The following is a 27,996-nucleotide window of genomic DNA, read 5'->3' on the forward strand; positions in this document are numbered from 1 at the left end:
AAAAGGTCCAGCTGTCTTAGGAAGATGTCTGTTCTTCCATTCTGAGATAGTGCGTCAACATAAGAGGTTTAATGAAGGATCCCATTTTGGTTCAAAAATGCCTTACAATAGTAAAAAAAGAAGTATTCTTTAGCATTATCACTTCACAAAACCTTGACAGACACTAAGTTGAGTTCCTATCTCAGCACAACATAAGATGGTGCGTCCTAGCTCGTTTGTTAGCTCTTGGGCTCAAGGGCTCCATCAGTGCTTAGCAAAGTGACATGCTTTACATTCCAAAACAAGGAAGGTTTTAAAATTTTAAACATAACTTCTTCAACAAATAAAGAGAAGGATGTATTAATCAATAATGTGCTTCCATCGGTGAGAGAACAGTAGGATGTGCCACAAATCAAGGAACCCACAAGTAAAAAATATAAAGACTATTAGATACATGCCCTTTACCAATAGTGCACTTCGTCATAAGATCCTCAAGGATACAATGATCGGGAAAAAACCAAATGGAGCAATTTAGATCACTAATTATAAGTTTACTAAAAGAGATTAAATTGAAGGCAAGGTTACGTAAATTTAATACCGACGATAAGGTGATAGACAAAATTAGATCAATATTTCCAGAACCAACAACTTTATAGGTGGAACCATTAGCAATAGTAATAGAGCATGGTGAATTATGTGATCAAAAGGTAGAGAAAATGTTGAGATTACCTCCTATATAATTTGTAGCTCCTAAATCAATTATCCATTTGGATGAAGAGGAAATAAAATTCGCATTAGATTTTCCTAACTCCAAAAGGAAGCAAAGTGACTCATTTCAGCAAAGAAAACAAAAAATAGAATAGTGTTGAAACAATACCAAACAACAACCAAATAGAGACCAAATAGCACCCAAAAAGCAACCAAATAGTGAATAGTATGAAAACTTCAAAACATCCCCCAAACCACCTCCAATAAGCAAGCTGACCATTAGGCTTTGGTCGGACCAAAGAATCGATGTCACGGACGGAAGTTGATGGCCAAACAACGCTCCACGCGCTCATACATGTTGGTACATGAAGGTGAGTTGCTTTCTTTCAGGTGGCATGTGAGCCTCACGCACAAGGTCTTTAGTGACTGAAATGTGAAAATCGATGGCGGAGGCAGTGGTCCACCTCCTTATGCCTACAGTGAACCCAAAAAATCACTTTGAACAAGTGACCTACAAAAAACTCAAATTGTTCGTGTTCAATACAATGAAACACGAACTCACTAAATCGAGCCAAGAGACTCTCATACCATGTTATCGAAAACAAAGAAAGGAAATATACGAAAATAGTCAAGAGAAATTGTTTTTATTTCATCTCTTGAGTTGGTGTGTTTATATATGTGTCTATATAGTTTAAATAAGGAAAGAACAATAAAATAAAATTCTAAACTCAATCATAAGAAATTGTAACTAAGAATATCTAACATACCAACTTGTAAATTTCAAATAGTTTAGTGTCTAATTTGCAACTTTTTGAAGTTGAGTGACTAAAATATAAACTACGTAATAGTTTAGTCACATTGAGTAAATTTACCCTTAAACACACAAAATTAATAGCGTATGAAGACAAAAGAGACATAGATGCTGGATTGTTCCCGACCGTAGTGGATTATTGTCCCAACGCTCTTCTTCCTTTCCTAACTTATTTTTGGTTGTTTCTTTAATCAGAATAACAACCTGAAACGCTCTTTCCCCACTCTACAACTTCCATCCTTCAGCTAACCAACTTTCGCTACCCGGATCCAACCTCCATCACCGCTCTGATCTACGCCTCTGATCCAATCCTCAACTCCCCCTTTGTCAACTTGATCTGCCTTGCTGCTCTCTTAAACACTTACATAGGTAAACCTTTTTTATTTATAAAAAAAATATTTTATTTACTTGGTTCAGTTTTTTTTTTTAAATTGTACCTAATTTATTTTTTCTGGAGTGAATTGAATTGCCTTTATCGTTTTCCCGCGTAATTCTTTAAATTCTGGTTCTTAATTTGTTTGTTCTGTTTGGTTGCCTAGAAACTCGAAGAAAAAGAGCGACAGAGTTTTGAAAGCCATACTCTTTGAATTAAATTTTCAATAGTTGGAAAATAAAATTCAAGTTTCGTTCTTAAAGTGAGAGATTTTTCAGTTTATTTGATGGTTCTTAGCTTTAGTGTTAAGGATAGGACGAAAATTTCTTAATTTAATCTCCTAAATTTCATAGTTGTATTACTACCTGAATTAGGAGTTGTTTGGTTGGCGTTTTGAAGCATTTCTTGTCGTGCTCAACGTAATCGTAACAGGAAAAGGTAAACAAAGAAAAAAAAGAAAAGAAAAGAAAAGAAGCTTTTGAAATGCTTAATTTTTCCGCAAAGGTTTGTTAATTTTGAAATTCTTAATCAAGCATGGCAGTCATCAGCTGATGCAATATGATAGGATTATTATTGTCTAAATTTATCAGCAATTCAGTATTAACGGCTGATTGTTCTACTTCAGATGGTTCATTTCAGAATAATCCGACCCCTATTAAGTTATGCACGCATTATTGTGTTAGTATACATAAGATGTTTTTCAAATGCCTTTTTCATGTTTGGGCTTGCTAATTTTATGGTAGCTAGGGTTTTGCTGAAATACTTTTAACTGATAAAAGATTCTTTACTTCAGATGGTTCCGTCAGGGGAGTGTGTAACTGATGAAGTTGGTAAAGATAAATTACGGAGCCCAGATGCTGGGAGTCATGCATTGCAACATAACACTGATAGTAAAATTCCCTCGTCACAATCTGATCAAGGAGGAGAAACCCCCTTGATTAAATCAGAGAAAGACCCACTTTCACAGTCGGAGAAATTAGGAAATGCTTCCTCTGTGATAACCAAGCAGACTCCCTCTCTGTTGCCTGGTATGGAAGGAAGCAGTCCTGTAGCACGTGAGAGAGCATCGCAGGATGGATATAACTGGCGTAAATATGGGCAGAAACTTGTTAAAGGAAATGAATTTGTTCGAAGTTATTACAAATGCACACATCCAAACTGCCGAGCGAAAAAGCAACTAGAACGTTCACACGATGGGAAAATGATTGACACTGTTTATGTTGGTCAGCATGATCATCCAAAGCCACTGAACCTTCCACTAGCTGTTGGTTTTGCTGTCTCTGTTGTTGAAGAGCGACCAGATAAGTCATTGCAAATTGTTGTCAAAGGTAAGTAAACATCTTAATCAGTTGCGTCTAGTCTAATCGAATGAAGTGTAAAATCTTGTTTTGTAACTGGCCTCATATTTGAAGACAAGTCATTGCATTCGCAAATGCCTCACCAAATTGAGCCAAGAAGTGGTTCTCAACCTTTATCTAGTGCTGTCAGTGATGTTAAGGGTGCAGCTTCAAAATCAAATAGGATACAGAATGTTGCCGACAGTGATGATGATCATCTCGTCTCAAAACGAAGGTACCTTAGTTTCTTTCTCTAGTGTGTTAGTTTATCTCTCAATCTTTGTTTAACAGTCATCAAATATAAATAGGAAGAAAGAAAATAGCAATGCTGATGCATCTCCAGTGGAGAAGCCAACCAATGACTCACGTATGGTTATCAAGACTTTCAGTGAGGTTGATATTGTAAATGATGGGTACCGCTGGCGCAAATATGGGCAAAAGTTAGTTAAAGGCAATCCAAATCCAAGGTATGTATTAAGGTCTTTTACGCACATTTTATCTCAGCTCATTAGCTATGCTGATGATTACACTGTTTTCCCAGCTGCAGATATCTTCTTATAATAACCGGAGAGTGAATGCATTTTACTTAACACTTTCTGATCTTAGAAAGTTTTCCTTCCTTTACATATATGTCATATTGTGGCTTTTAAAACTAATTGACTTGCTCTTCTCACTTGTGATGTAGGAGCTATTACAGGTGCTCAAGTCCTGGGTGCCCTGTCAAGAAACATGTTGAGAGGGCCTCGCATGATGCAAAATTGGTTATAACTACTTATGAGGGACAACATGATCATGATTTGCCTCCAACCAGGAGTGTTACCCACAATACAACGGGAGTAACTGTTCATTCAGCAGCTCATAGTGATGAATCAAGGACCAAGGTAGAAGAAAGTGAGACCGTCTGCCTCGACATGGTTGTTTATTCTGGTTCTGTAGCTGAGAATAAATCAAGTGAGCAATTGAATGGAGAGTTGAGAACCAAGTCAGATTTTAGCGGTACTGTTTGCGTCAGTCTGATAGATGCACCTATATCAGGTCCTTGAAGTGGATCAAATGAGCAACAGATTGGGAAGTTGGATCCTAGTGAAGAAAGCGATGCGGTTGACTGTGGTACAATTGTTCATAGTAAATCAAATTCTCAGAATACATCAAAAGAGCAACTGAGTAGCAAATTAGAAATGAAATCGGAAAAAGATACTGTTTGCATTGATAAGATGGTCCATATCACTCCACGTTCCGAGTGTACTTTCAATGAGCAACGAATGCCTAGCGCAGAACCCGTTCAAAGCTGAGCTGGGGCTGATAGTTATAAATTATAATCATGGTCGCAAATGGCAGTGTATTCAAATGGATCTATTTGGGGTATTGGAGTTGAGGCTGCACTTTTGTATCCATATTGGCAAACCATATGTGTAAAACAATTTAACCTGTTAAATAATGCGAGATTAAAGGTGCAGTAATTTTATCTGACAGTATGGTTTGATATAAAATAGTTTGTTACTTGTAATTTTTATCGAGGGCATCCTTGCAGTTATTTTTTACCTTTATTGGTTAATAACATATTTGTGGTTTTATGGCTGCAAATCTTCTTTCTACATTGTCAGTAGGACCTCCATGACAGCTTGCGAACCAAAGAAAACAATGGAATGAGATGACTGCAAAGGTGGATAACCTGTAATTTATAAGAAGTACATGGTTAAAAAGAAACCCCGCTTATAAGCTCTTGGCAGCTAAGAGAAAGAGGACTATGTACCAAAGGTAGTGCCCAGTCTCCTAAAATTAACACTAACAATAAAAGCATCATTGTCACTTCCATGCATGCCAGAGGCCTTGATCAATGGTACAAGAACAGGGTACTAAGAGGCCCTCAGTTCAAGTCCCCTGTTCTCAAATGTGTGAGGACAATAGTAAAGAGAGTAAAAGGACAAAAATGTAAATCACTTCCATGCGCAGGAAGCAACCAAATCCCTATTCATCCAACCAAGGTACAGAGCCCCATCTCTCTCTTCAAGCCTATATCTATCGCAGTAGTTCTCAAGTAGCGTTTTTATGGTGGCATTAACCAAGGAGCTTAGAGGATAAGGAGTGAACCCTGCCATTCTGAACCTTGACCTCCACTTCCCCAAGAGTTCATGTCGTTCCACTCTCTCAGCCCCCTCACAAGCTATGATGTTAACAACATCCCTTGCCAGGCATTGCTGCTCAACATCGATCCGCTCTTTATGTTCCCGGGGGAGAGTCACATCAATTGATTCAAACATGGCTGTGTAATAGTTCAATGTCTCCAGGAACCTTGGGAAGAATGGAGCAGTATTTGTGTTAGATTCCTGTTCCACAAGGGTTACAACCTTCGGAGACAGGCTCTTAACTAGCCTCAAGAGTCGGTCACGATGATTCTCAGTGCTGACACTCTCATCAGGCATGTGGTGAAGCATGAAAGCAAAATTTACAGCTACAGTCTCTCCTGGTCGAACTTGAAGGTGTTCCCGCTGGACTTCGCAACCAGACATGGCAGCAGCATGGAATTCAAATGGCACTTTAAAATACTCTGCAAGCTTAGACAGCCTCTTTCCCACAATGTTTAGGCCTCCTCCACGGGCATATGCAGATGTGGAATCATCAATACCAGTTATTCGGATATGGGGTGGTCCACCAGGCCTAGCTGCAAATGCTTGGATGAGAGTGATCCACTGACTCCCCTGAGCTATTTGGAAATCGATAATATGAACTCTATCTTCATCTTTCATGGCCTCTGCAATGGCTCCATTTGCAGACATGTAGCCAAACTTTAAGTAGGGGCAAACCTCATAAAGAATGTGCATGTAAGATAATAGATCAGCACTCTTTGGTTCTTTGCATCGCAAAGCCTTATAGATTGAGCTCCCTGAGGAGGCTAGTCGTGCCACTAGCCCTTCCAACATGTAGGCTCCCAACCTCTGGATTGGCTCCCCAGAAACCGACACCATTCGGCGTAATTCATCCATTAACCACTGTGCCATCAAGAGATCATTATCTGACAGGGCTTTTGCACAAAAGACAAGGACCTGTTTTAAGTCCCCTCTGGAGATTGCATCTGTTACAAGTCTCCAGGTGCCCATCTCTAGTGAGGTCTTACTGTCAATAACATCAGAATCAGGGCCCAACATCACAGTTTCCAGCTCTTTCAGCTTATCCCTCAAATCACTTACATCATCGGTTACGCAGGAACCACTAATAGGAGAGCCACCATTATTGTCAGGAGAGTGATGCAAGTCGGATGGATACGACTGAGAATCTTGCTGTGACATTGGGCTTCCATTTGGTGAGAAACCGACAAGTGATGTAGAGTTGTAGGCAGTATAACTGCCATTTGCAGAGGATGACTCCAAAGTGCAAAAATTTTCATTGGAACTCTCAACAGAGAAGTGGAATCCGTCACTATAGCAGAGAGAGGGGTCAGTAGGTGGGAGTTGAGGGAACCAGTAGGGCTCAGGCTCGACTTCTTGCTTTATTTGATGGTACAATCTGCTAGCCATGACTGAGCTTCTGTGTTGCTGGGATGCTTGCATTGATGGACAGCTTGCCAGAACAGTTTCTGTCCCCTTGTGGGGGTTGGAGCAATCAAAGGATTCGAGACTGGCAGGACTGTTTCCAACTAAAATGAAAATTCCAAACAGTCAGAATTCAGAATTTTCATCATGGTCATAATAGCAGTAACTTAAGAAACCATCATAATAGCAGTAACTTAAGAAACCTTGCATTCTCTTTATAAGCTAAATGCTGCTTGCAAACATATGAGAGATAAATGAACATTACCATGATCCTTCAGCCTTGACAGCCCAGATTCTTTCCATCTGTCTCTTTATGATCTGCAAAATATTGAAACAAGCTCAGCAAGAGCGAATGACAGCACTGAGGTTGTAACACAAGTTCGAGATTCAGCATGCCGACCGACAATAACATTCAATGTCAATTTGAGGGAACCCTAAGTGAAACATTTGTTTTAGTATCAAACTTTATTTGCAAAGTGGGGAAGGAAACACTAAGGTTCATAAATATACAGAACGTATCAGTGAATACAGATAATCACAATCCAGAAGGTTTTATTTCTTCCATTTCCTCTTGCTGTAGATTTAAAGCAGAGAATAAACAGTGAATATTATATACGAATACATATATATATGTATGTATCTATGCAAACAAAACAAAGCTTTTATTTCTCTCCTATTTTGCCAGGCTTTATTCAACTCAAATGAAGTGATTCAGACTCGTAAACTTAAAAGTACTGAAAATCATACTGATATTTCTATGTACCCTCTAGATTGCTAAAATTATCTCCCTTTTCTCCCCCATGGATTAGCTAGACAGATATGAAAATTTTGACATCTACAAACCTATATCAAGAAATCAAGAAACAGTTCCATATCGATGGGATCAGAGATGAAATCTCGACATCTTCAAAACACTTCCTCATCAACCGGATTCGTAAAGATGAGAGATGCAAATTTGGCTACTTAAAACCACTTCGATAATAGGTTCCTAAACCTTCAAAGAAGGAGGATGCGATGATTCTTAACGAAACAAAATCAAATGACCCAACCTACTCTACCTGCTACATTCTTTTCTTAGGTTGATACATGAGGGACCTCCCTATTCAACACAACTTTCTAGCAGAAGGAGACAAAATCATTATATAAGTAATTCAGTTAGATACTTGAACAAGATTTAGCCAAATGAAAATCCACCATCACAACTCAACACTTCAATTCCAGTCTACACATAAATGACTTTTACTCCAATTACAGCTTCAGTTTTGCTCCATAAAGTCAGAGACTCAGAGTTCGACTTATTTAGCACTTCATAAGTAAATAAAAAACACATTTCCAGCACTAGATCATATTATCCATTAGGCACCCTGTTCTAGCAGTTGCAGAGCTGAAGGAAGTTTATCTTTGAAAACTGAACAAGAACAGAGCCATTTCAAGCTTCTTTTTTTCAAAAAAAAAAAAAACCAAAACTTTGAACATCAGAAAGAGCAGATTACTTGGAGTATAACCAACTAAACTTCCAACCAAAAACTAGAAATTCTTGAAAACCATCTTACTGTTAGTTGATCCTCACCAAACCATTTCCACAAAACTCAATACATTCCCCAAAATACACACTTCCCTCCTCCCCCCCAATAAAGAAACCCTTAAAACAAGTTCAATCACCAAAACAAAGCTAAACCCAAAAAAAAGAAAAAATCAATGAAGGAAGAAGAGCAAACCTTAAATTCAAAAAAAGAACAAATTCAATTCCAACATCAAATCAATGGGGGCACCGCACCTTATTCTAAGGAATCTTCAGCTTTTGGTGAAACTGAAGTTGAAGAAAACAGAGGGTTTGAGAGATGGAATGAGACAGCATATGATTTGTTTTGGTTTCTTTTTTCTTGTAAAGAGTCACATCAGCATGTGCATTCCTTTTTTATTAACTAAAAGAAAAAGGGGTGCATTTTCAATCCCCTTCACATCAAAATTAAAACATACACCGTGAGTTGTCTTGCAAGTTACTTATACTATTATTATTGGATTTGTTGAATGGACCATAATGCCCTTCTTAATTTCACATTTGGTCAAATGTATCCTATTGTCTCCCCCAACAATAAGCATTTTATATTTATATAACTAATATGAAAAATAAAGTAAGCATACTCATGGTTGGTGTACTTATATTATAAATAAAATTATCAATATTCTAGTATCACTTAAATTTTGAGTATTTAAAATATTTTCAAAAGCCCCAATCAAAGAGATCACATCCATACATTAAAATAACATTCCAAAGATTATGATGACATATATTTATGTCTGAACATGATCTCTTCATTTCATCTTCTCTTTATCTTTTAATATCCAATTTTGGGTTTTCCTTCGACTCTACTTTTATGGAACATTCTATTTTATTGTTATATTTAGAACACTAATCATATAAATAGGAGGATAATATGTTGAAGTATCTTCAAACTCACCTTCTTTTATATTGATAATAATTTCCATGCTAATCAATTAAGACTCAATCGCTTATTCAACTTATTTAAAGAAAGAAGAAAAAGAAATGTCTGTAATTATAGAGAGCCAAACTTGTTACCTTTTACTTCAATTCTAAACACCATTCCATAGATGCAATTTTCTTTCTTTTAAGGGTTAAAATTAATATTTATTTAACATACTATACTTAATGACTAAATATACAGTTTTGAAATTATTATTATTAGAAGCGTATGTATGTGGAAAGCATGTACTATTTAAAATATATATTTGTGTTTAAAATTAATATATAATAAACAATGAAATGTATGGACATAAATATATAAAACTTTAGAACACAGATATAACTTATTAAAGTTTGAAATAAAATTAAAATTGCTTTGAAAAGGTTTTATTGATAAAATATATAAAAAAATGAAAACACCTACATAATCATATTTAGAAATATGAAAGAATAAAATTCAAATACAAAATACTATTCAATGTTTAACAAATCCACTCGTCAATAAATCCAAATTTGTCAATATTATTTTCTATACCGACTAGTACATCGTTAATATATTTCAAGCAATATGGATGAAATCTAACGGTAGAGTTGGTTTCGATTGAAATTTTTACCAGAGCGAATTTAAATTCTATTGTTTGGATTAGTTAGTAGAACAAAATATTTTGATTAAGATAAGAGTAAATCCAATGATAAAATTAATGGTAAAGTGTTTAACCTTTGGTTGTTTATTGGAGAAGAAGAGAAAGGTTAAATTGGTAAGAATGGAAAGAAGTGATGTATTTAGTTGAAATTAGCTTTAGAAAAAGAAAATCCAACATTGAGGTAATACCCAAAGTTAAGAAAAATTTAAGGAAAAGGGTAAGTTGTTTCTTCTTTGTCCCCTCCCCAAAGTTAGTGGGCCACACCACTTAAATATTATTTGTTAATGTGACTTTAAGTCTAAGTTATCATTATTATTGATTCATTGTTTGGAGGATACTATGAGTCTTGTCAACCTAACCATGATCTTCCTATTTTACTTCTTTATGTTTTGGTGACTCATCCTTCATACTTATCATCCAATTTAAATTTCAAGAAATACCCTTAACCTATTTATTTTACTTTTACTTTTCTCCGGTCGCTTTTTTTTTATAGGTGAAATTAAATTATATATTTTATGATAATTTTATCATCTCAATAGTTTATATCTTTATAAAATTTGAAGGGTTAAATCAAATTTTTATTATTTTGAGTAGTTTTATAAATTATAAAAATTTAAATTAAAATTTACATCTTTACTATGCTCCGCCTTTGATTGTAGGAGTTAAGTAAAAGTAGAATGAGAAGGATATGTATATATCACATCAAAACAACTTTCAAATTAAGGAAGGAGAGTTAAAAGGGATATATAATTGATTTGAATGAGTCAAAAGTAATAAGTTAATAATAAAGGGTAAAATGTAGTGTTGATTAAAAATTTTCATTTTTCAAACGAGAATAAAAGCAGTATTTTCTATTTTCGAGACTGCTATTTGCCCATAACACCGCCCCAATTTGAATGCAATAAGAAAACTATTAGATTTTATAAGTAATTAAAATAAATTCAGAATTTAATCTTTCTACTTTTATTTCTAGGAATTTAGTTCATTTATTCTTCAGATTTCAAAACTATTAATTTTTTTGTTACATTTCTTAGAGTGACGTTTTGAGATTAAAAAAATACTCACTCAAGAAATATGTAGTTAAAAAGGTAATGTTGCAATGATCTTGAATTTAATGAATAACTTTAATATCGTCCATTGTTAGACCTAGATTTTGGAATTTGAAAAGTAGAACTCTTTATTTTAAAAGTATAAAATTAACTTTCAAATTTTCAAGAATACAAAAACTTTATTTTAACCAAATATAAACATTAATGAATCGTCTATAAAATAGAAATGAGTTAATATATAATTTGACCCCTGAACTTGTCTATTTCTACTTATTTTGTTCTTAAAAAGATTTTCAACCTACTTGGTCCTTGAGCTTGTATTCTGTGGTACTTCCGCACTAACACCGTTAGTTGTGCTGACATGACAACCTCTCCGTGTGCCACATGGCAAACATAAATTAATATATAAATATATAAATGATGTTTGCACATGGCATTTTGAGAAGCTACCACGTGGTTGCACTAGATTGGCTAGAAATGTCACGTCAACATAAGCTAATGGTGTTAGCATGGAGGCACCAACTTGGTTGACAGAATACAAGTTCAGAGATCAACTAGATTCAATAAAATTTAGGGACCAACTAAATACAAATGAACAAGTTTAAGAGCGAAATTATATATTATTCGAGTAGGAATTTGTTAATGGATAGATATCTTCTTTTTATAAACAACAAAAACTGTCCACTAAGGAATTATAAATTTTCTATTCATAGATTCAAAAGTTAATAGACTAAGAAGGATAAAGATTTCATATTTAACAGTCTTCTCGTGCATAGTCATTGAAATTTGAAAACTTAAAGTTTGAACTTAGTCCCTCTCTCTATATTTATATTGAAATATTAAATTTAATAACAACCCTAAATCAATTGGTCAAAAGTCGTTTTGTCTAATTTATGAATTGTTTTCACGAAAATCTAAAAGATTAAAAGAGAAAAAATAACAGCACTTTTGCAAAATTTTAGATTTATTAACGAGTTGGATTAGACTGGTGATTCTACGCGGTGAGTCATTGAAAATGGATGGGTTTTTTTGGTTGAGTTGAGCAGAGTCGTGTGAGTTATTGCGGAGATCAATATTATTTACATTAAAATTCGATTTGATTTCTTTAGTAACGTTTTAATATATAATATTTTATGGAAAATAGATAAACTTTATACATGTGTCTAGCAAAGATGTGGTGTTGTGTGAAATTCATCATGTTTAGGTTCGCGTGTGATAAAGGGTGGATGGTACACTAGCTTTGTTCCGCTAGATACACATGACTCATTGAGGGAACAACTCCGCTTTTTCATATAAATGATCCTAATTTTTTTATTAATTATGAAAATAATCCACTTTTCTGATTATATACGTAAATGACCTGAAATGAACAATAAAAGTTGGTGGAATCAAAAATATGTCATGTCAACCACCGAAATAAAAATTAATTTTTTAGTGGTGTCAAAAAGAATGACGCCGCCTGTATAAATATCAGAGAAATACTGTTATTTCTCAATAATTTGGAGCTTTAGAAAATCTATTTTTTGGTGGAGCCATTAAGTATGACAACACCACTTTTTTAATGTGTCAAGAGTTTTCTTTTTTTAATTTAAAATATGTTATTTTATTGGGTGGTTCGAATTAGAATGGCGCCACCACTTTATTTATTTTGTGTCAACTTTTTTTTAAAATGTTTAGTTTTTTTTTAGTTTTATTATAGTTTTTGTTTTTTTAGCTTTTTTAAAATTAAAAAAATGTTATTTTATTAGGTGGAGCTATTTGAATCCATTACCGCAACACGAGCAAGTTTCTCAGTGCTATTAAATTGTAGCTCGAATGCTATTGACATTGATGATCTCACTCGTGAGGTTCGATTTGGAATTCCTTAAAACCTTCAAACAACCCAATGACCTAAGGAATCCCAAATAATCCACCCGTAGGCTGTATAACCAATTTAAACTAGTTATCGTCCTACCACAACCAATGAAAACACTTACATAACCAATTTGAACTCGTTACCGAATAAAAAACTGGCATTCGAAAATAACAATTAAATTTACCGGTGTTGAAGCTCTACCGAATTATCGTTAAACAAAATATGCCTTCAAATTAAAAAATTTACTAAATAAACAAAAAACACAAATACATAATAAATAAATAAATAACGCTCATCATCTCTCTCTTATTCATCCTCTAACAAAATATAATTAAAAAAAAGCTTCAACTTAGATTAATCTACAACTGGGGTTATATATAGTTGTTTGATCATGCCAAAGACAATATTCCATCAAATAAAATATATATTTTTATATTTAAATTAAAAAATACATTTAAAAAAAAGGTTAGCACAAAATAAATACATTGGTGGCGTCATTCTAATTGGAGCCACCAAATAAAATAACATTTTTTTAAAATTTTAGAAACCCAAAAGAAATAAAAAAAATACCCGAGACACATTAAAAAAGTGATGGCGCCATACTTAATGGCTCTACCAAAAATAGATTTTTTTAAAGCCCCCAATTATTGAGAAATAGCAGTATTCCCCTGGTATTTTATACAGGTGGCGTCATTCTTCTTGGAACAATCAAGAAATTGATTTTTTATTTTGGTGGCTAACGTGGCATATTAGTGGCGCAATTCTCTTTGGCTCCATCAACTTTTACTGTTCATTTCAGGTCGTTTAAGTATATAATCAGAAAAATGAGTCATTTTCATAATTAATCAAAATTTTAGGTTAATTTATATAAAAAAGCTTATCAACTCCTCTAAAGGACAAGTGTTGGGATATGTGGTGTAAGTATAACAATATTGAATTTCAAGCTTACAACAGCTTACCTTTTTTCAATGGAATAAGCTAATTAAGGTATTGTTTGTTAAACTGGAAAATTAAGTGCTTAAAAAGTAAGTTCTAGAAAATTAAGTATTGAAAATTTAAGAAGTGGATTTAAACTATAAAATGGTTTGATATATTACTTAAAATTAATTAAGGAATATAATTAGATTGTTTGATAAATATATAAAAATATAAAATTCTACATTTTATCATTAAATTTTAAGCATTTCATTTTATTCTAAATAAAAACTAAATTTTAAAGGTAAATTTTTATAATATAATATAATATTAAAATAATTAAAATAGAATAGAATTAATTGAAAATATTCTCCATTGAGTGTTAAGTAGCTCTTATCTATTTATTATTTTCACACTTTTTTATAGAAAAATTTTATCGATTATTTTTATGAGGATTATCAAACATGTGTAAAAATTAAATCATTAAATATTAATTTTCAATAGATTTAATTTTTTCAATGGTCTATCAAACAAGGTCTAAATTAAACTTCAAATTCATTTCATCTAACTTAATAATTTAATGAGTTAAAGTGCAAATTTGTCACCATACTATGCTATACTTTGTTTTAATTTACATTTGCCATTATATTTTGAAAATATTAGTAAATCTGCGTGTAACAGCCCGATTTTTAGTGGTATCGAAAAATACAGTTTCGGAACTCCATTTTCGTAAACTAAGCTCATAATTATTAAATATTAATATTTACGAGGATTTATATTAGCGATTAAAGTTTGGTCCGATAATTGTGTTGAATTAGTAGTTAATTAAGGTCCAAGGACTAAATTGTAAAATTTCAATCACTATAGGTTTTTAATTGGTCAATGACTTAAGGTGTAACACCCCTGAAATTGATAGATTATAAAAGTAGTATAAAATGACTATTGTAATATTGATTTTTCGGCAAAATGAGAAAATGATATAAAGATGATAAAAGAAAAGATTGAGAAGTATGTTGCGGGATACTAAATTAAAGTAAGGATTAAATCATAAAGGTGTCAAAAGTTTTGAGGTAAGTCTTATACTATACATATGAACTTACTAAGTATCTTATATGCTTACCTTGTTTGTTTTCTCTTTTTCCTGTAGATCGTCACATTGCAAAACTCGTCAAGTCAAATTGTCTTGAAGCTCACACTATCATTGAATATAATCATTTTGAGTCTAGGGTTGTGGCATGTATATAAGTATCTTGGTGTAATCCTTAATGTATAAAAGTCTTGATGAGTTGAAAATTGTGATGACTATGGTACATTGTTAGGATCGTCCCGATTAAGCAACAAACAAGTACAAATAGCAGAAGAAATTGAGAAGATGAACACATAAAATTTAACGTGGAAAAACCCCTCCAAAGAGGATAAAAAACCACGGGCAAAGTTAATTTTACTATAATGGCAAAAGAATGAAGAGTACAAAAGATGGAGATAAAAACTAAACCCGAAAACCCGAAAAACAAAGAACCCGAAAACGTAAACACAAAATTCTCTGAATGTGTTATGAGTTCTAATCTAATGGGTGTGTCTAATTTCTAAGATTGTAAAAGAGCCTATTTATAGGCTAAATTAGTAAGTCAAATAAACTATACTAATAAATGCTAAATATATTATACTAATAAATACCAAATCTTCTAGAAAGAAAATATATTTTTGTTTAACTTGACTTGCAAGCAATCTCTTAGAATTTGGGTCACACAATTCTAACATACATGATGATTTTGAATGTTGGGCATGGCATTTGATTTAATTAATGCATAATGCTTGATGCTATTGGGAAGGAGAGATATGAATCTATTTTAAACTTGATATGTTAATTTTGGTAGGATGAGATAAGTAAAATGGCTAAGTTGGTCCCTAGTTAAACATGGTAAGCTTGATTGTCATGCTTGAAATATGTGTCGGTGTATAGTTGATTTGATTCACGTTAGCATAGGTTCATTTGGCATTTGATTGAATGTATTGAAATGAATGGTTTTGTAATAGGTTGAACTCAATTTGAATTGGTTTTGATTAGAAATGGCTAAATGACTTATTTTGGTATTAAATGTTATGAGTTCGGAATGTTTTAGGTGAATATATTGAAAGGTTTGATTGGAAACTTTGGATTAAGTGCTAAATTGTGCATTTTTGCCAAAAACAGGGTCCACGTCTCGATGACCACCCTCCCTCATCGCAACATTGGCCAACAGTAAGTGACATCGCGACGTCAAACGACATGAAGTCGTGATGTAACTTACTATTTTGACGACATCACGACGTGGAAGTGATGAAATCGTGACTCAGATTAACAATTTGGTCCTATTTCATACTCAGATTAACAAAAGAGCTTTCGTAAGCTCATATAAGACCTGGAAATGATTGTTTAACATAAATTGAATGTGATTGAGGCTTAATTGTACATGTTGAATGATTAAATGCTACGTAATTGTTTGTTATTGTTTTAATAATGAATGTAGTATTCCGTAGCTCGGACCCAACGATAGGATAGAGAGAGGGATGTTACATTGCCATTCAACTCTTATGTGATTGAATTTTATTTAATTTAGTCACCAACTTTGATTTTTAATTGATTTTACAATAAATGTTAATATTGATAATTTGAAAACATAATTTAATAAGAATTTTATTTCAAATATTTTATTTTAATAGTTAACAGTAATTTAACTTTTAAATATTAAAATTAATAAATTAAATTAGAATTTGTATTTAATGAAATAAAAATATATATATCGTAAAAGAAAAATTAAGTTTATTTTTATAAAATAACTATATTTATTTAATTTCAATAATATATTAATTAAAGTATTATTGTTAAATATTAAAGTAAAATATAAATTTTATTTAATTAAATTTTGTCTTCAAATTATTTTAAATTAAAATTGAATAGGAAAAGTCAATCAAATAAAATTAAAGCAACAAAATTCAATATAGAGTTAAAGTTTAATGGTAAATTTTTTTAGTTTATAAGAAAATGGAAAATACCAATCAACGAGGAGTATAATGGCAAATTTCAATTTTCATAGTGGCATATTCACATATTTATCCTAATTTAAATTAATTAATATTAACTAGATTACGGCATATTCACTATGTGGGTTAAAATAATTATGTCATAAATTTATTCAAAATGACATAAAATTAAATATGATTTTTTAGTTGAAATGATAAATATTAAAGTATTTTAGGTTTATAAATCCCATTTCATGCATATAATTTTCCAATTTTATCAATATATAAAAAGATATAAATACCCTCAAATAATATTTATTATTTTGTAAAATAAATTAATTTTTAATAAATTTACAATTGAGTTAAAATCTAATTAGTGGGGAAACCAATTAAAGCATTATATTCCCTCAAAAAAAGGTGTAGATGAGTAAAAAAGTCATCAACTTTTGTCTTTAGATTTAAGATGCAGCCAAAAACATAAGTTTTACATGGTCTGTAGTAAATGAAACAAGTGGATGGCTACAAAATCCAAAATATATGTGCAGGGGAAACATTTTTGACACAAAATAATTTATATATATATATATGTAAGTTTGACTAATTATAAAAGTTTAAATTATATATAAAAGGTTGATTGGATTTTAATTTAGTTGGTATCAATATTATTGTTAATATAGAAATATGTGAATTTGAGCACATTAAAACACGTTTATCTATTATTTAAAAATTAGAGGCGAATTATAAATAATTCTAAACATTTTATAAATAAATTAAATATAAAAAAGGGACGTCATTCAATATTTTCGTTTGTCCTATCCCATAAACTCAACATTCCTATCCTGAGACAAAAAGTCTCAAATTCTGACTGCTTCGCTGTTTTAAAGAAAAATAAAAGATGAAATCAACCCTCAAGAGTTCATATACAAATTTCCACGCATGGCTCCAACATATAAATAATTTTAACACTGATGTAACCATGTCTCTAAATTTGTCAAAGCTTTGCAAAGTTTGATGAAGGAAAAAGACATGCGATGGGTGAACACGAGTTCTCTTTTGCCTTCAAATCTCTGTCAATCTTCCGACCAAATGCTTGAAATTTGCATCTGCATGTTTCTGTTTTGTCTAAACTTCGGGATTCGTGCCTTCATGTTTTGTTAGTATATTTTAGCGTCTCATGTTTGGAAGTAAGTATTTCGTGCATGGATGAGGTTTATATCAAATAAAATTATATAATAATAAATTGTTATTGATTAAAAGTGTTCATGGGAATAGTTATTGTATCATCATGTTGAAGTACTTCTTATACTTCTCATATATGAATACAATGCACCATTATCGAGAGAGCATCATCACAATGTCACTAATATCAATCACCACATCAGATTCAATTTTATTAATATTGGTAAACATCCTAATCATATTTTATCATATGCCTAAATTGGATTCTATCCAATCATGTAATGAAATAATTACTCTAAATCCTTCTTTATCGGTAAATATCCCTTCTTCCAGAAAAGATAAACAAGATCATATATATAACTTACAACTTAGATAAACTGTCATTCTTAGTGGCTTTCTGCATCATCTACGATATGAATCATCATCATTGTCAACTCCAATATATCTAAAACTTAATTGTTATAACAATTGACATCATATTATGATGGTCAAAGGGGATATTATCGACACGGTTATGATTAAGAGAAATAATATAAAAATAAAATTGGGTTGAATTATTAAGATCATGTTGCAACACCCTCACAAGCGAAGGATGCAAGGGTAAATGAAAACCCAACAAAAAAAATGTCCAAGGACCAGAATATGACCTTCCCATTGCCCACGATGTCGTTTTAACTGGTGCTCGTTGTTTTTAACTGAAAATTGGTAGCAATGGCGGAGATCCTTAATCCCCCTCGTGGCAGGGTTGAGGATGTCCTCATCTTATATCTTCACCTTACCTTTACCAATTTTCTTCAATGGGCCAGCTATTAATGGATATAGAGCAAAAACGAAAGAAAAATGGAGAAATAGCAAAGAGTAGAAGAAAGACCAAAAAAATGAAATAAAAACTTCCTAAAGAAATAAGTTTGGTGAGCTTCAAAATTAAATAGAAGAAATTGAGAGGCAAAAATACAAGAATTGAAACATGGAAAAGAACTTACATTAATTTTTATTGCTTAGGTGAAAACATATGATATGAGATGAGAGGCCAAAAAGAATGGAGGTCACTTAATTACAAATTAAATAAAAATTGCTATGTACAGGAAATGCCACCACTTTGTCCCTTGAGCTTGGCTGATTGTATAAATGGAAGACAATCGGAAGATTTTGGGTACTCTTTCGACACACTTCGGAAGCAATTTCTTGGATGAAAGCTCGGCATTTCCTGAAGATAAAGTCCCGCATGGTAAACATCCTACGATCATATCTTGGCTTCGGCATTTCATCAAATACTATGTATTCATGATATCAAGAAGCTTCTTTCATCACTTTAAGTCGCCAGTTTATGGATTATAGATCATAGATAAGGAGTGATGCCATAAATTACCATATTTCAGTCGTCCACCGTCATGAGGCAAGACATAGGCCTGCGTAGACTCATGTCAGTCGAGGATTGTCACTTGTTAAGACCACTGAAAGTCATCGGGGGGTCGACCAAAGCAAATACAGTTGAACCACCTTCCACTCTATAAGCCGGACTCAAAAAACCGTGCAACGGCCAAATAAAGTTGCTCTTCCTCAAAAGGCTTCGATACATAGTCATCCATCCCACATTTCAGGCACTTTTCATATGTAGCCTGGATCACATCAGCTGTCATTGCTAATATTGGAATGTGCCAGTGGGACACGTTTCCATACATCTCAATAGACACTTCTCCAGAAGCAAGTTTTTCATTCACCTCATTCTCCGCACTGCGGATCTGCCTAGTTGCTTCAAACCTGCAAATAATATTTGAAGTATCAGGATCAAGGATCTCTTTCCATTAAAACATATCTTGGAGATGTTTAGACCAAGGTCTATCAAGCTAATCAACATTCTGGCATCTGGATATACTTGATAATAATATTGCCTCATAGTTTTGATGTATTAACCGAGTAAATGCTAAACAAAGTTAAAGGGTTGTTATGGATTGATTACCCATCCATTTCTGGCATCTGGAGATCCATGAAGCAGGCATCGAAAGTATGGGGTGGCTTAAGCTTGTTGAGTGCATCGTGGCCTCTTTCCACACAGGTGACAATTGCTCCATATTTCTTTAAAGCACCTTCTGCCACTCTTCTGTTAACCTTATTGTCATCGACGACTAAAATCCGCTTTTCTCTAAGTAAGCTCCCGAGTGTAGACATTTTCTTTCCACGTACTTTGCCCTTTGTACCTCCAAGGGCTTCTTGGAAACAGGCAATTAAGACACTCAACCGAAGAGGTTTCATCAGCACATTATCTACAAAACCAGAAGTCTTAAGCTTGGAGCGCTCCACGGGGCTCATGGAGGTACCCAAAAGAAAAATTTTCGGAAGGTTTGTTGAAACATTTAGTTTGCAATTTTTCCTATGTTGTTCGAGCAAAGATCGTAACTGAAGAACTGTTTCTTGATTCCAAACATCTTTGTCAATAAGAATCATGGCCAAATGTGCAAATGTGCTGCAGAAAAAACAATAAAAATGAATCAGCAAAACCAATGTAAGTTGAATGCTGCGGTTGAAAATTAATTGTCCTCAAATTCTTATATATATATTAAGTACCACCACAATTATTCTAGCTACCTTGTGGTGAAAATGCTTGACACGTAGGTGCATGCTGACTCCAAACTGGAAGTTATATCAACAGATATTCCCAGTCTTCGAAGATGGTATTTTGTGACCTCAGCACGGATGCTTCTATTATCAATAATAAGTGCTCCCAATCCTTGGAACTCTGAAACCACTGGATCATATTGCTTCCATTTGGAATCAAGAGAACTTACTTCGCCTTTTCCAAAAGCTCCAGTAAATGAGAAAGTACTGCCAACGTCAGGTTCACTCGCAAACCCGATCTCCCCATGCATGAGTTCCACCAGATGTTTGCTGATGCTCAATCCTATTCCAGTCCCACCATAATGTCGTGAAGTGGAACTGTCGGCTTGAACAAAAGGAGTGAAAATTTGATCTTGTGCATCTAAACGAATCCCGACGCCTGTGTCCTCAACTGTTACAAGTAATCTAATCTTTTCAGGGTCATCCTTTGCGTCTTTTCCATTTAACATTTTGAAATTCTCCCAGCTTCTCCATCTGTCTACCACCGGAAAACCACTTAATGTATTATAGGTTTTGCTTGACATGTCCTGAACTAAGTTCAAGCCTTGTTGTAGCACCTTGTCCCCCACATCGGATGTGCCTTTCATTTCATCTACCAGATGCACCGAGACAAAAATATGTCCCTTATCCTGCGTGAACTGCAATTTCAAGTTCTAAGTTAGAGAACACGTACAAATTTCAAAGATTTGGGGAAAATAATGGAACTTAAATGTTCATCTGATTTCCCGGATCTCTACTGCAAGTTAAACACGAAAGAACCATGGAACTGTGAATCCCCGGCATTCAAGAGTTGATAACAAATCTCTACATTAAGTTCCCATAATGCTGCATGTATGTTGATTTAAGTTTCTGAATAAAAGGACAAGGTGATACCCCCACTCGATTATCCACAAGAAAATGCATCAAGTTCAGAAGCCATACATCCTTTTCCAAGTCTTCGGGAGATATAAGTTTTAGGCGTATGATGCAACAAACAGGGAAGAAACATATAAATTCAAACATAACAAACCTTAATTGAGTTTCCAACAAGATTAGTAATTATTTGTCGAAACCGCCCAGGGTCACCAACAACAACTTCAGGAACCCGATCAGATACATAAACCGCCGACTTCTCATGTTCAAATAAGACAAACAAACAAGATTATGTAAGAACAAGAAGAAAAACGGAAGAAAGGAAACCAGATGAGTTACTAGAGACATATCTTGGTTTTACCTCGATTCCTTTATCATTAGATTTGTCAGAGGAGAGTGAGAGAATGCTATCGAGAAGGTTGCGTAGATCAAAGGGCACATCCTCAAGTTCAAGCCTGCCTGATTCTATCTTAGCCTGATCAAGAACTTCATTTATCAGCGATATAAGATCTTTACCACTAGCATGAGCAGTCTCAGCGTAGTCCCTTTGGATCGCATCAAGATCAGTGTCCATCAACATTTTCAGCATACCTGTGAATGTTATAACAACAAAATGTAAATACCACAGTTTAATTAGTTGTGCTGGACTGGAGAGTTGAAGGGCTTTCTAATCACCTAAAACACCATTCATTGGAGTTCGGATCTCATGGGAAACAGTAGCTAGAAACTACAAAATAGAAAACCATAAAGTTAGAAAACACTGTAGAACTATTCCATTATAGTCATTTTTTTCAGGAGAAAATTTTACTTTAGGACAACAATCGCTAACAAAATGAATTTGGATAAAGTTAAGCCAATCTTTTTTTTATATAGTAGAGACTTGTTTGCTAGTAGTAGCGAAAGAACCTGAGATTTAGCTACATCTGCAGCTTCAGCACGAGCTTTGAGCTCCATCATCTCTCGGCAGTCGTTCTCCACTTTCGCGATACGACATATAGCTGCATGGAAGATATGACCAACAAGCAAAGTAATAACTAAGACTCCCACAGATGCATTGATTGCCATCCAAGGTAATGGAGGTTTTTGCTTGAACCTACAAGAGCAAAAAATTCCAGTTTTGAGGAAACATAACATCTCACATCTTTTTGCTAACATTAAAACTTCTTATTTATATTTTAGGGGGAAAAACACCAACCTGCAGTGCATCTCGTGCTTCCTTAATGGGTCGCCAAAATCAAGGCTGCTAACATGCAGTAAACCAGTATCGGTTATATCAGTACCGTACATGCTGATTGGAGCAGATGCATTGGTTGTGTCGTACACATTGACAACTATCGTTTGCTTGCTAGCAAGTTGGTGCAAAAGCTTCTCCACCAGGGAGGGGACATCATAAGATGCACCCAGATACCTGCAATTGAAACTGACTATTCAAATGTAAAATTGAACTGACAGTGACAATAACAGTTTAAGAGATAATTACCCCACAGTCGCTTCAGTACGTTGCTCAGGTATAGCATCTGGAGGCAAATCCTTGTTATAAACTGCAAATGTGAGCACAACACCAAGGTGGTTGGATTTTAGTAGCTTAAAAGGTGATGTCAATACACCCTTTCCGGTTGCCCTTGCTCGCAGGATGTTCTCAAGGTCTTGCTGTGAACAGCATAAACAGCAAATTAACATAACATTATTTGCTAAATGAAGATGCAGTAAGAAGATGTAAATAGGAACAATTCTAAGGGAATTGTATTCAACATTATAACTACTAGTTGCCTACTAAGTAGACAGACTATTACAACATGATAAAAGAGGATCTGGTGTTGGTTCTTTAATTTTTTTTAACCTGGTATTGAAGAAGATTTCCAATTCACTGCTATGATTATAAATATCATACTCCTATTACTTTGTGTTTCCGTGCTTGTTGATCCCTTTGCCTAATACTTTGATGTTTTAGTGTTGAAATCAAACATAACATTGGGGAAAATGTGGATTATATACTTGTAGCTAAGCAACTAAAATTTAGCAAGTCTCACAGTACACACTCATCCTCAATGTTTACAAAATCACTGAAATGAAACTTGAATGCTATAACCAATTAAACCATTTCTCATCATTCAAAAACTTGAAGTTCAAGGAAATTTGCACGATTTCCCTACTAAATGGTAGTCCCACTTTCAGTAGGGAGGGTATGTGCTGAGTTACTTTGGTTCCTGCTCTAGTTCCTACTTCGGCTGAAACTGAATGCTATAAAATATATAGTGCAGCCTCAGATAAAGCAAAACATACCTGTCCAGACATCATGTCAATAGAGACAATATGAGACACAGTTTCTTGTGAAAATATCACTGGTGCATATTCATCTTTAATGGGTGCAGGGTCCAAATTTTCAGTCAGGCAATCTTGGACTAAAGTCTGGTCCTCAGTTTCCATTTTCTTTATTGTCCATCCATGCTGCTTCTCAAACTGCTCCCTCTCTGAGTGAAGAACTTTCAATGCATAAGCAACACCACTGGTAAGCGGCCTCTCAAAAGCTGTTCTCTCAGTATACTCACCAAATGTTTTCTAGAAAACATGAAATTGTAGTTCAGATAGACATAAAACGAGAGCCAAACTTGTCTACATTGTAAGCACTAGGAATTCATATACAATTTTAAGCCAAGAACTATGGTTCCATAGATGACCACCAAGTCAAGTGATGCAAGCCATCATCTTTCATTAGCATAGCCATACACTAATCCATGTAAGTAAAAATAGAAACACATTAGTTATTCAGATATAAGCACATAGAATATGACCTGATCAATGGCGGATGGATGCTTCCCATGGTGAAAAGTGGATACAAGAATTGCCAAGGCATGAACATGATTCATGCTAACATTGAACTGATCTTGCAACATCCGTGCTCTCTCATCACACATGTTGGCGAGTGTGTGTTCTCTCCTCAGAATGATCTTTTGGTTTAAATGCCAAAATAACCAGATGGATGTAAGGATCCCCAGAAGTACGAAAACTGTTAAGAGTTTCTTTCTCCACTTCCCGGCACCTTTGGGAGGGCTCTGGTCTAGCTGCTGCTGCTGCTTCTGTTGCAACAGCAGCTGTAGTTGCTGAGTTGCAGGTTGCAATGGAGCTGGCTCATTCTTTCGTTTCCACCTGAGCTTCAAACAAACTCCTGGAATCTTACAGCTCAGTATCACTCCAACAAGAAGCAACCAACATCCTTTCCCCATACAGAAAGACAAGTTCTTGAAATTGTCTTTTGGTTGGACTCCAAGTGCACTTCCTTGCAAGATGTTCTGCTTATGCCAAAACAACATAAATGATGGTTATTTTAATAGCATTACTCATGGAGCACTTTGAGGCATGCAATTTCAGTAAGATTATATATATGCATATGAGTGAAACTATCTGATTATGGAAAAGGGTCCATCATTATATCACATGTATAATCCTGACAGTTCAGCTTGCAATTGAGACTGTAAGTTTCATCATATCACTCCTAACGAATACCAGAATTTATTAACCAAGAATTATAAAAGTTCATTGCATTCTCTAAGTTGAATTGTCTTTAACATTCGATGTTCCTTTACACATTGTAGTTTTATGAGCACACATATACCTATGAAAAGAAGAATATATTTATCAACTTCTTTTCAGAAATCTTTGCAGCCAAAATTATTATCAGCCAGTGGTGTGCTCCACAAGTGTAAACAAACAACTATTTTTTTCTGATAACATTACTTAGTGATCAAGTAAAGAAAGGGGCAAAATTATGTTGCAAAGTTTTAGCCATCAGTCAGAAGAATGCATTGTACAGCATTAACTAAGCTTTACGAAGTTAAAAGTTTGAATATTTACTACTGTTAGGTGTTTCTAACATCTAGATGCTACCTTTCCACCACTATGATGCTCCCGTGATATTGATGAAACAGATTTTTGTGAGACATAAGTATAGTGATCCAGCAACGAGAAGTCATGCTCGCTGTGAATATTCTCAACTTGGACTGGACATTGATCCTTAAGTTCCGTAGTTTTTACGATCTGCACCTGCTGCATTCTGGAGTCTTGCTTCTCTGGACACAGTACTTTAAGAGCACAAGTAACATCATCACTCCATGGCTTTTCAAGTCCTGAATGCTTGCCACATTCGAGAAATGCTATCTGTAATATGCAGAGGAATGAGAGCATGATAAAATTTTCATATAGAAAATCTAAGACATGCATTTTGGCAACCATATTTGTAGCTGGAAAGACTGTTCGTGCAACTTCACAACAAACAATTTATTTAAAATGAGACATCGAGAACTCAATCCTATCTTCACAAAGATTTGATTGCCTTGTCAAAGGAATCTTGAAATACTCTTGATCTTAACCACCTATCTAGATCTTAAATTCTGTTCACGGTTATAGTATCATATAGCATTGCCTATCAAGAAAAAGATATAAACTTCATTTTCGTTGGCGTTTAGCTGCTATTAAATAATAAGACATGTTCATACGATTCCACTCCAAAGAAATGTTACTGGGAAGGAACTTAGAGAACATTTCCAGTCTAAACAAGAATATTCTTTGAAGAATCACATATTAGTTGAGCACAAGAACAATTTAAAGGGATCTGGCCCTTCATGCTCGAATGAGAATGAGAATGAGGACTAATGCATCAATTTAATAATATATTTCAAAAACAGGAAGAGAGCAACTTTCTGGGACTCATTACCCAACCATACAACGAGTGAAGAAGGCGATAACAAGATTCGAAAATAGGTTACAGAATCATATCATGACCCTATTTTCAGATGAATATCTTCTATGATTTCCAGCAAAAGAAAAAAAAAACAGTACATACCACATAATATATTTATTCTACATTATCTTCCAGAAAGGAAAAATCGGATAGAACAAAGCCACATTTGTCTTATCACATTATATTGACCAAATTCAGCCCTCATAACAAAACCAGACCTTAAAAGCAACAGCTTTGTCGGTATATAAACTAATTGCAGCTAGGGAAGTCTAAAGCTAAGAAAGATACAAAAAGTTACCTGATCTGGTTCATAGAAGAAAGAAGCTAAAGCAAGAAATTGGTTCTTGCTAACATTGAAATGTTGAAGCAAGATTCTTGCCTTCTCCTCACAAGAATCGGTTGTCTTCTTATTGCTGTCCAAAGCTACACTGTTGAAACTCAACAAGAACCAAATAATCCCAGTGGAAACGAAGCCTAAAAGCCAGAGGAAGAGAAGGTTCCTCTTCCATTTTCTGAAAGAATTGGGTCCATGCATAGTCTCCTTAGCTTTCTTCAGCCTGAAATTTGCTGATAACCTACAATTAGAACCAGAAAGCTTGCCGTTCATAGACATCTTGAGCAAAGCAAACTTATGTATTTCCCCAAGGCGCCTTAAGAACTTCACAAAATTCCCAGTTCCAGAAGAAGAACAAATTCATGAAAGTAAAACCACCAAGGCGACCCCAACACCAAAATTCAAAACAGATTAAAGTTTGCCAAAATGAAACAGAGAAAAAATTCATTCACCTAACCGACAGCACTACTCAGGAGACAATCCAGCTCATTTCTCAACAAAACAAAGCTCCAGTTATCCACTTTACCCAGAAACCAAAGTGGTCCAAACTCCATATACCATCCACTTGAAAGCTCATAAGCTCGCATCAAAAGCCATGCTTTTCTTTTGAAACACCACCAAAACAAGATCAGCAATCATGCCAAAACAAACAACCTGAACCCAACCCAGTGTCTTTTTGGGCAACCTGTGAGGGAATCATTAAATGGAGTAAGTTGAAAAAATTTGGCTTTTTCCTATTCCAAGTTCTCTCAACCTTCCTTCAATGTCTGTAGAAACAAAAAAAAAGGTGGTATCAAGAATGCAACTTGATTAATAAAAACCTCATATTGAAACCCAAATTTCTAGACTTTAACCCGGTTGGTTTCTGAGTTAACCCAACTGGAATCAATCATCACACTTTGGATAAAAAAAGGAGGTCAGTAACTTGTCTTTCTTTTCTTTTTCTTTATTTTGGCCCTTTTAAACACAGTCACGGAGCCCAGCATTTGAAACTGAGGTTTTAGGGGGGTTACATGATTATCTCATCATCTAAGTGGGGAAGGTTTAGGTCCCAAAACCAAACAAACCACCCTTCCAACAAGAAGAAAAAATTAATTAAAATAAAAGCCTTCATTATTTTAAAAAAAAAAGTATTTTATTATTAATATCACATCAAAGTTTGTAAACCTTTTCACCGCATCCATTTTTAAATTTTTATTTTCTGGGATTTACTTTTTTTTCGAGTAGAAAGAGACGGCACCAGTTTAGAGAGGGAAGATAATTTGTTTCCTCTGCTGTTTTGCAGCTGAGCTAAGCTCAGGTATACGGACTGAATCAGACACTGTAACAAAAGAAGGAGTCAGAGTCTGACAACGTGAAGGCTAAAGTTGGTATTGCACATCCCCCTGTTACAATTCACGTCACCTAACCATGGTTTCCGCTTCACACTTCTAACTCACCCTCAACAGTAACATAGTTGTTTCAATGGAAATGGCGGTAATTAATTATATTATTTACTATATAAATTCAATTTGTATTCACATCTCTCTCAATGAAGCATGTAATATGAAAAAAAGACGCTCTCTTTTATGTTACAGAATATCATCAC

General features: G+C 34.2%; 3 protein-coding genes across 12 annotated transcripts; 1 reads left to right on the top strand and 2 right to left on the bottom strand.

Annotated features, from left to right (window-relative positions):
• Nucleotides 1-1,672: 1,672 nt before the first annotated feature.
• LOC105803425 (WRKY transcription factor 1) lies at nucleotides 1,673-4,715 on the top strand. Its single transcript, XM_012635610.2, has 5 exons — nucleotides 1,673-1,867; nucleotides 2,665-3,199; nucleotides 3,284-3,443; nucleotides 3,517-3,675; nucleotides 3,894-4,715. Exons 2-5 carry the CDS (start codon nucleotides 2,665-2,667, stop codon nucleotides 4,249-4,251), a joined length of 1,212 nt encoding a protein of 403 aa, XP_012491064.1. The 5' UTR covers nucleotides 1,673-1,867; the 3' UTR covers nucleotides 4,252-4,715.
• A 145-nt stretch (nucleotides 4,716-4,860) lies between these two features.
• LOC105803424 (scarecrow-like transcription factor PAT1) lies at nucleotides 4,861-8,694 on the bottom strand. 5 transcript variants are annotated; one of them, XM_012635607.2, is made up of 3 exons: nucleotides 8,516-8,694; nucleotides 7,004-7,056; nucleotides 4,861-6,842 (listed from the first exon to the last, which is right to left on the bottom strand). In XM_012635607.2, exon 3 carries the CDS (start codon nucleotides 6,754-6,756, stop codon nucleotides 5,146-5,148), a length of 1,611 nt encoding a protein of 536 aa, XP_012491061.1. In that variant the 5' UTR covers nucleotides 6,757-6,842; nucleotides 7,004-7,056; nucleotides 8,516-8,694; the 3' UTR covers nucleotides 4,861-5,145. The 5 variants fall into 5 exon arrangements, with proteins under 5 accessions (XP_012491061.1, XP_012491059.1, XP_012491062.1 ...); XM_012635605.2 differs by having other exon boundaries at nucleotides 8,457-8,694; XM_012635608.2 differs by lacking the exon at nucleotides 8,516-8,694 and adding an exon at nucleotides 8,292-8,316.
• A 10,134-nt stretch (nucleotides 8,695-18,828) lies between these two features.
• Nucleotides 18,829-27,484, bottom strand: LOC105803420 (histidine kinase 2). 6 transcript variants are annotated; one of them, XM_012635594.2, is made up of 14 exons: nucleotides 26,861-27,484; nucleotides 26,373-26,732; nucleotides 25,222-25,491; nucleotides 24,129-24,626; nucleotides 23,620-23,895; nucleotides 22,817-22,986; nucleotides 22,532-22,756; nucleotides 22,243-22,429; nucleotides 22,012-22,063; nucleotides 21,698-21,927; nucleotides 21,494-21,592; nucleotides 20,455-21,122; nucleotides 19,829-20,332; nucleotides 18,829-19,629 (listed from the first exon to the last, which is right to left on the bottom strand). In XM_012635594.2, the coding sequence occupies exons 2-14, from the start codon at nucleotides 26,685-26,687 to the stop codon at nucleotides 19,377-19,379; spliced, it is 3,747 nt and encodes a 1,248-aa protein (XP_012491048.1). In that variant the 5' UTR covers nucleotides 26,688-26,732; nucleotides 26,861-27,484; the 3' UTR covers nucleotides 18,829-19,376. The 6 variants fall into 6 exon arrangements, with proteins under 6 accessions (XP_012491048.1, XP_052479729.1, XP_052479728.1 ...); XM_052623769.1 differs by having other exon boundaries at nucleotides 26,373-26,649; nucleotides 26,861-27,483; XM_052623768.1 differs by having other exon boundaries at nucleotides 26,373-27,484.
• Between the last annotated feature and the right edge of the window lie 512 nt (nucleotides 27,485-27,996).

This window comes from Gossypium raimondii, chromosome 11 (assembly GCF_025698545.1).
Source record: "Gossypium raimondii isolate GPD5lz chromosome 11, ASM2569854v1, whole genome shotgun sequence".
Lineage (NCBI taxonomy): Eukaryota > Viridiplantae > Streptophyta > Magnoliopsida > Malvales > Malvaceae > Gossypium > Gossypium raimondii.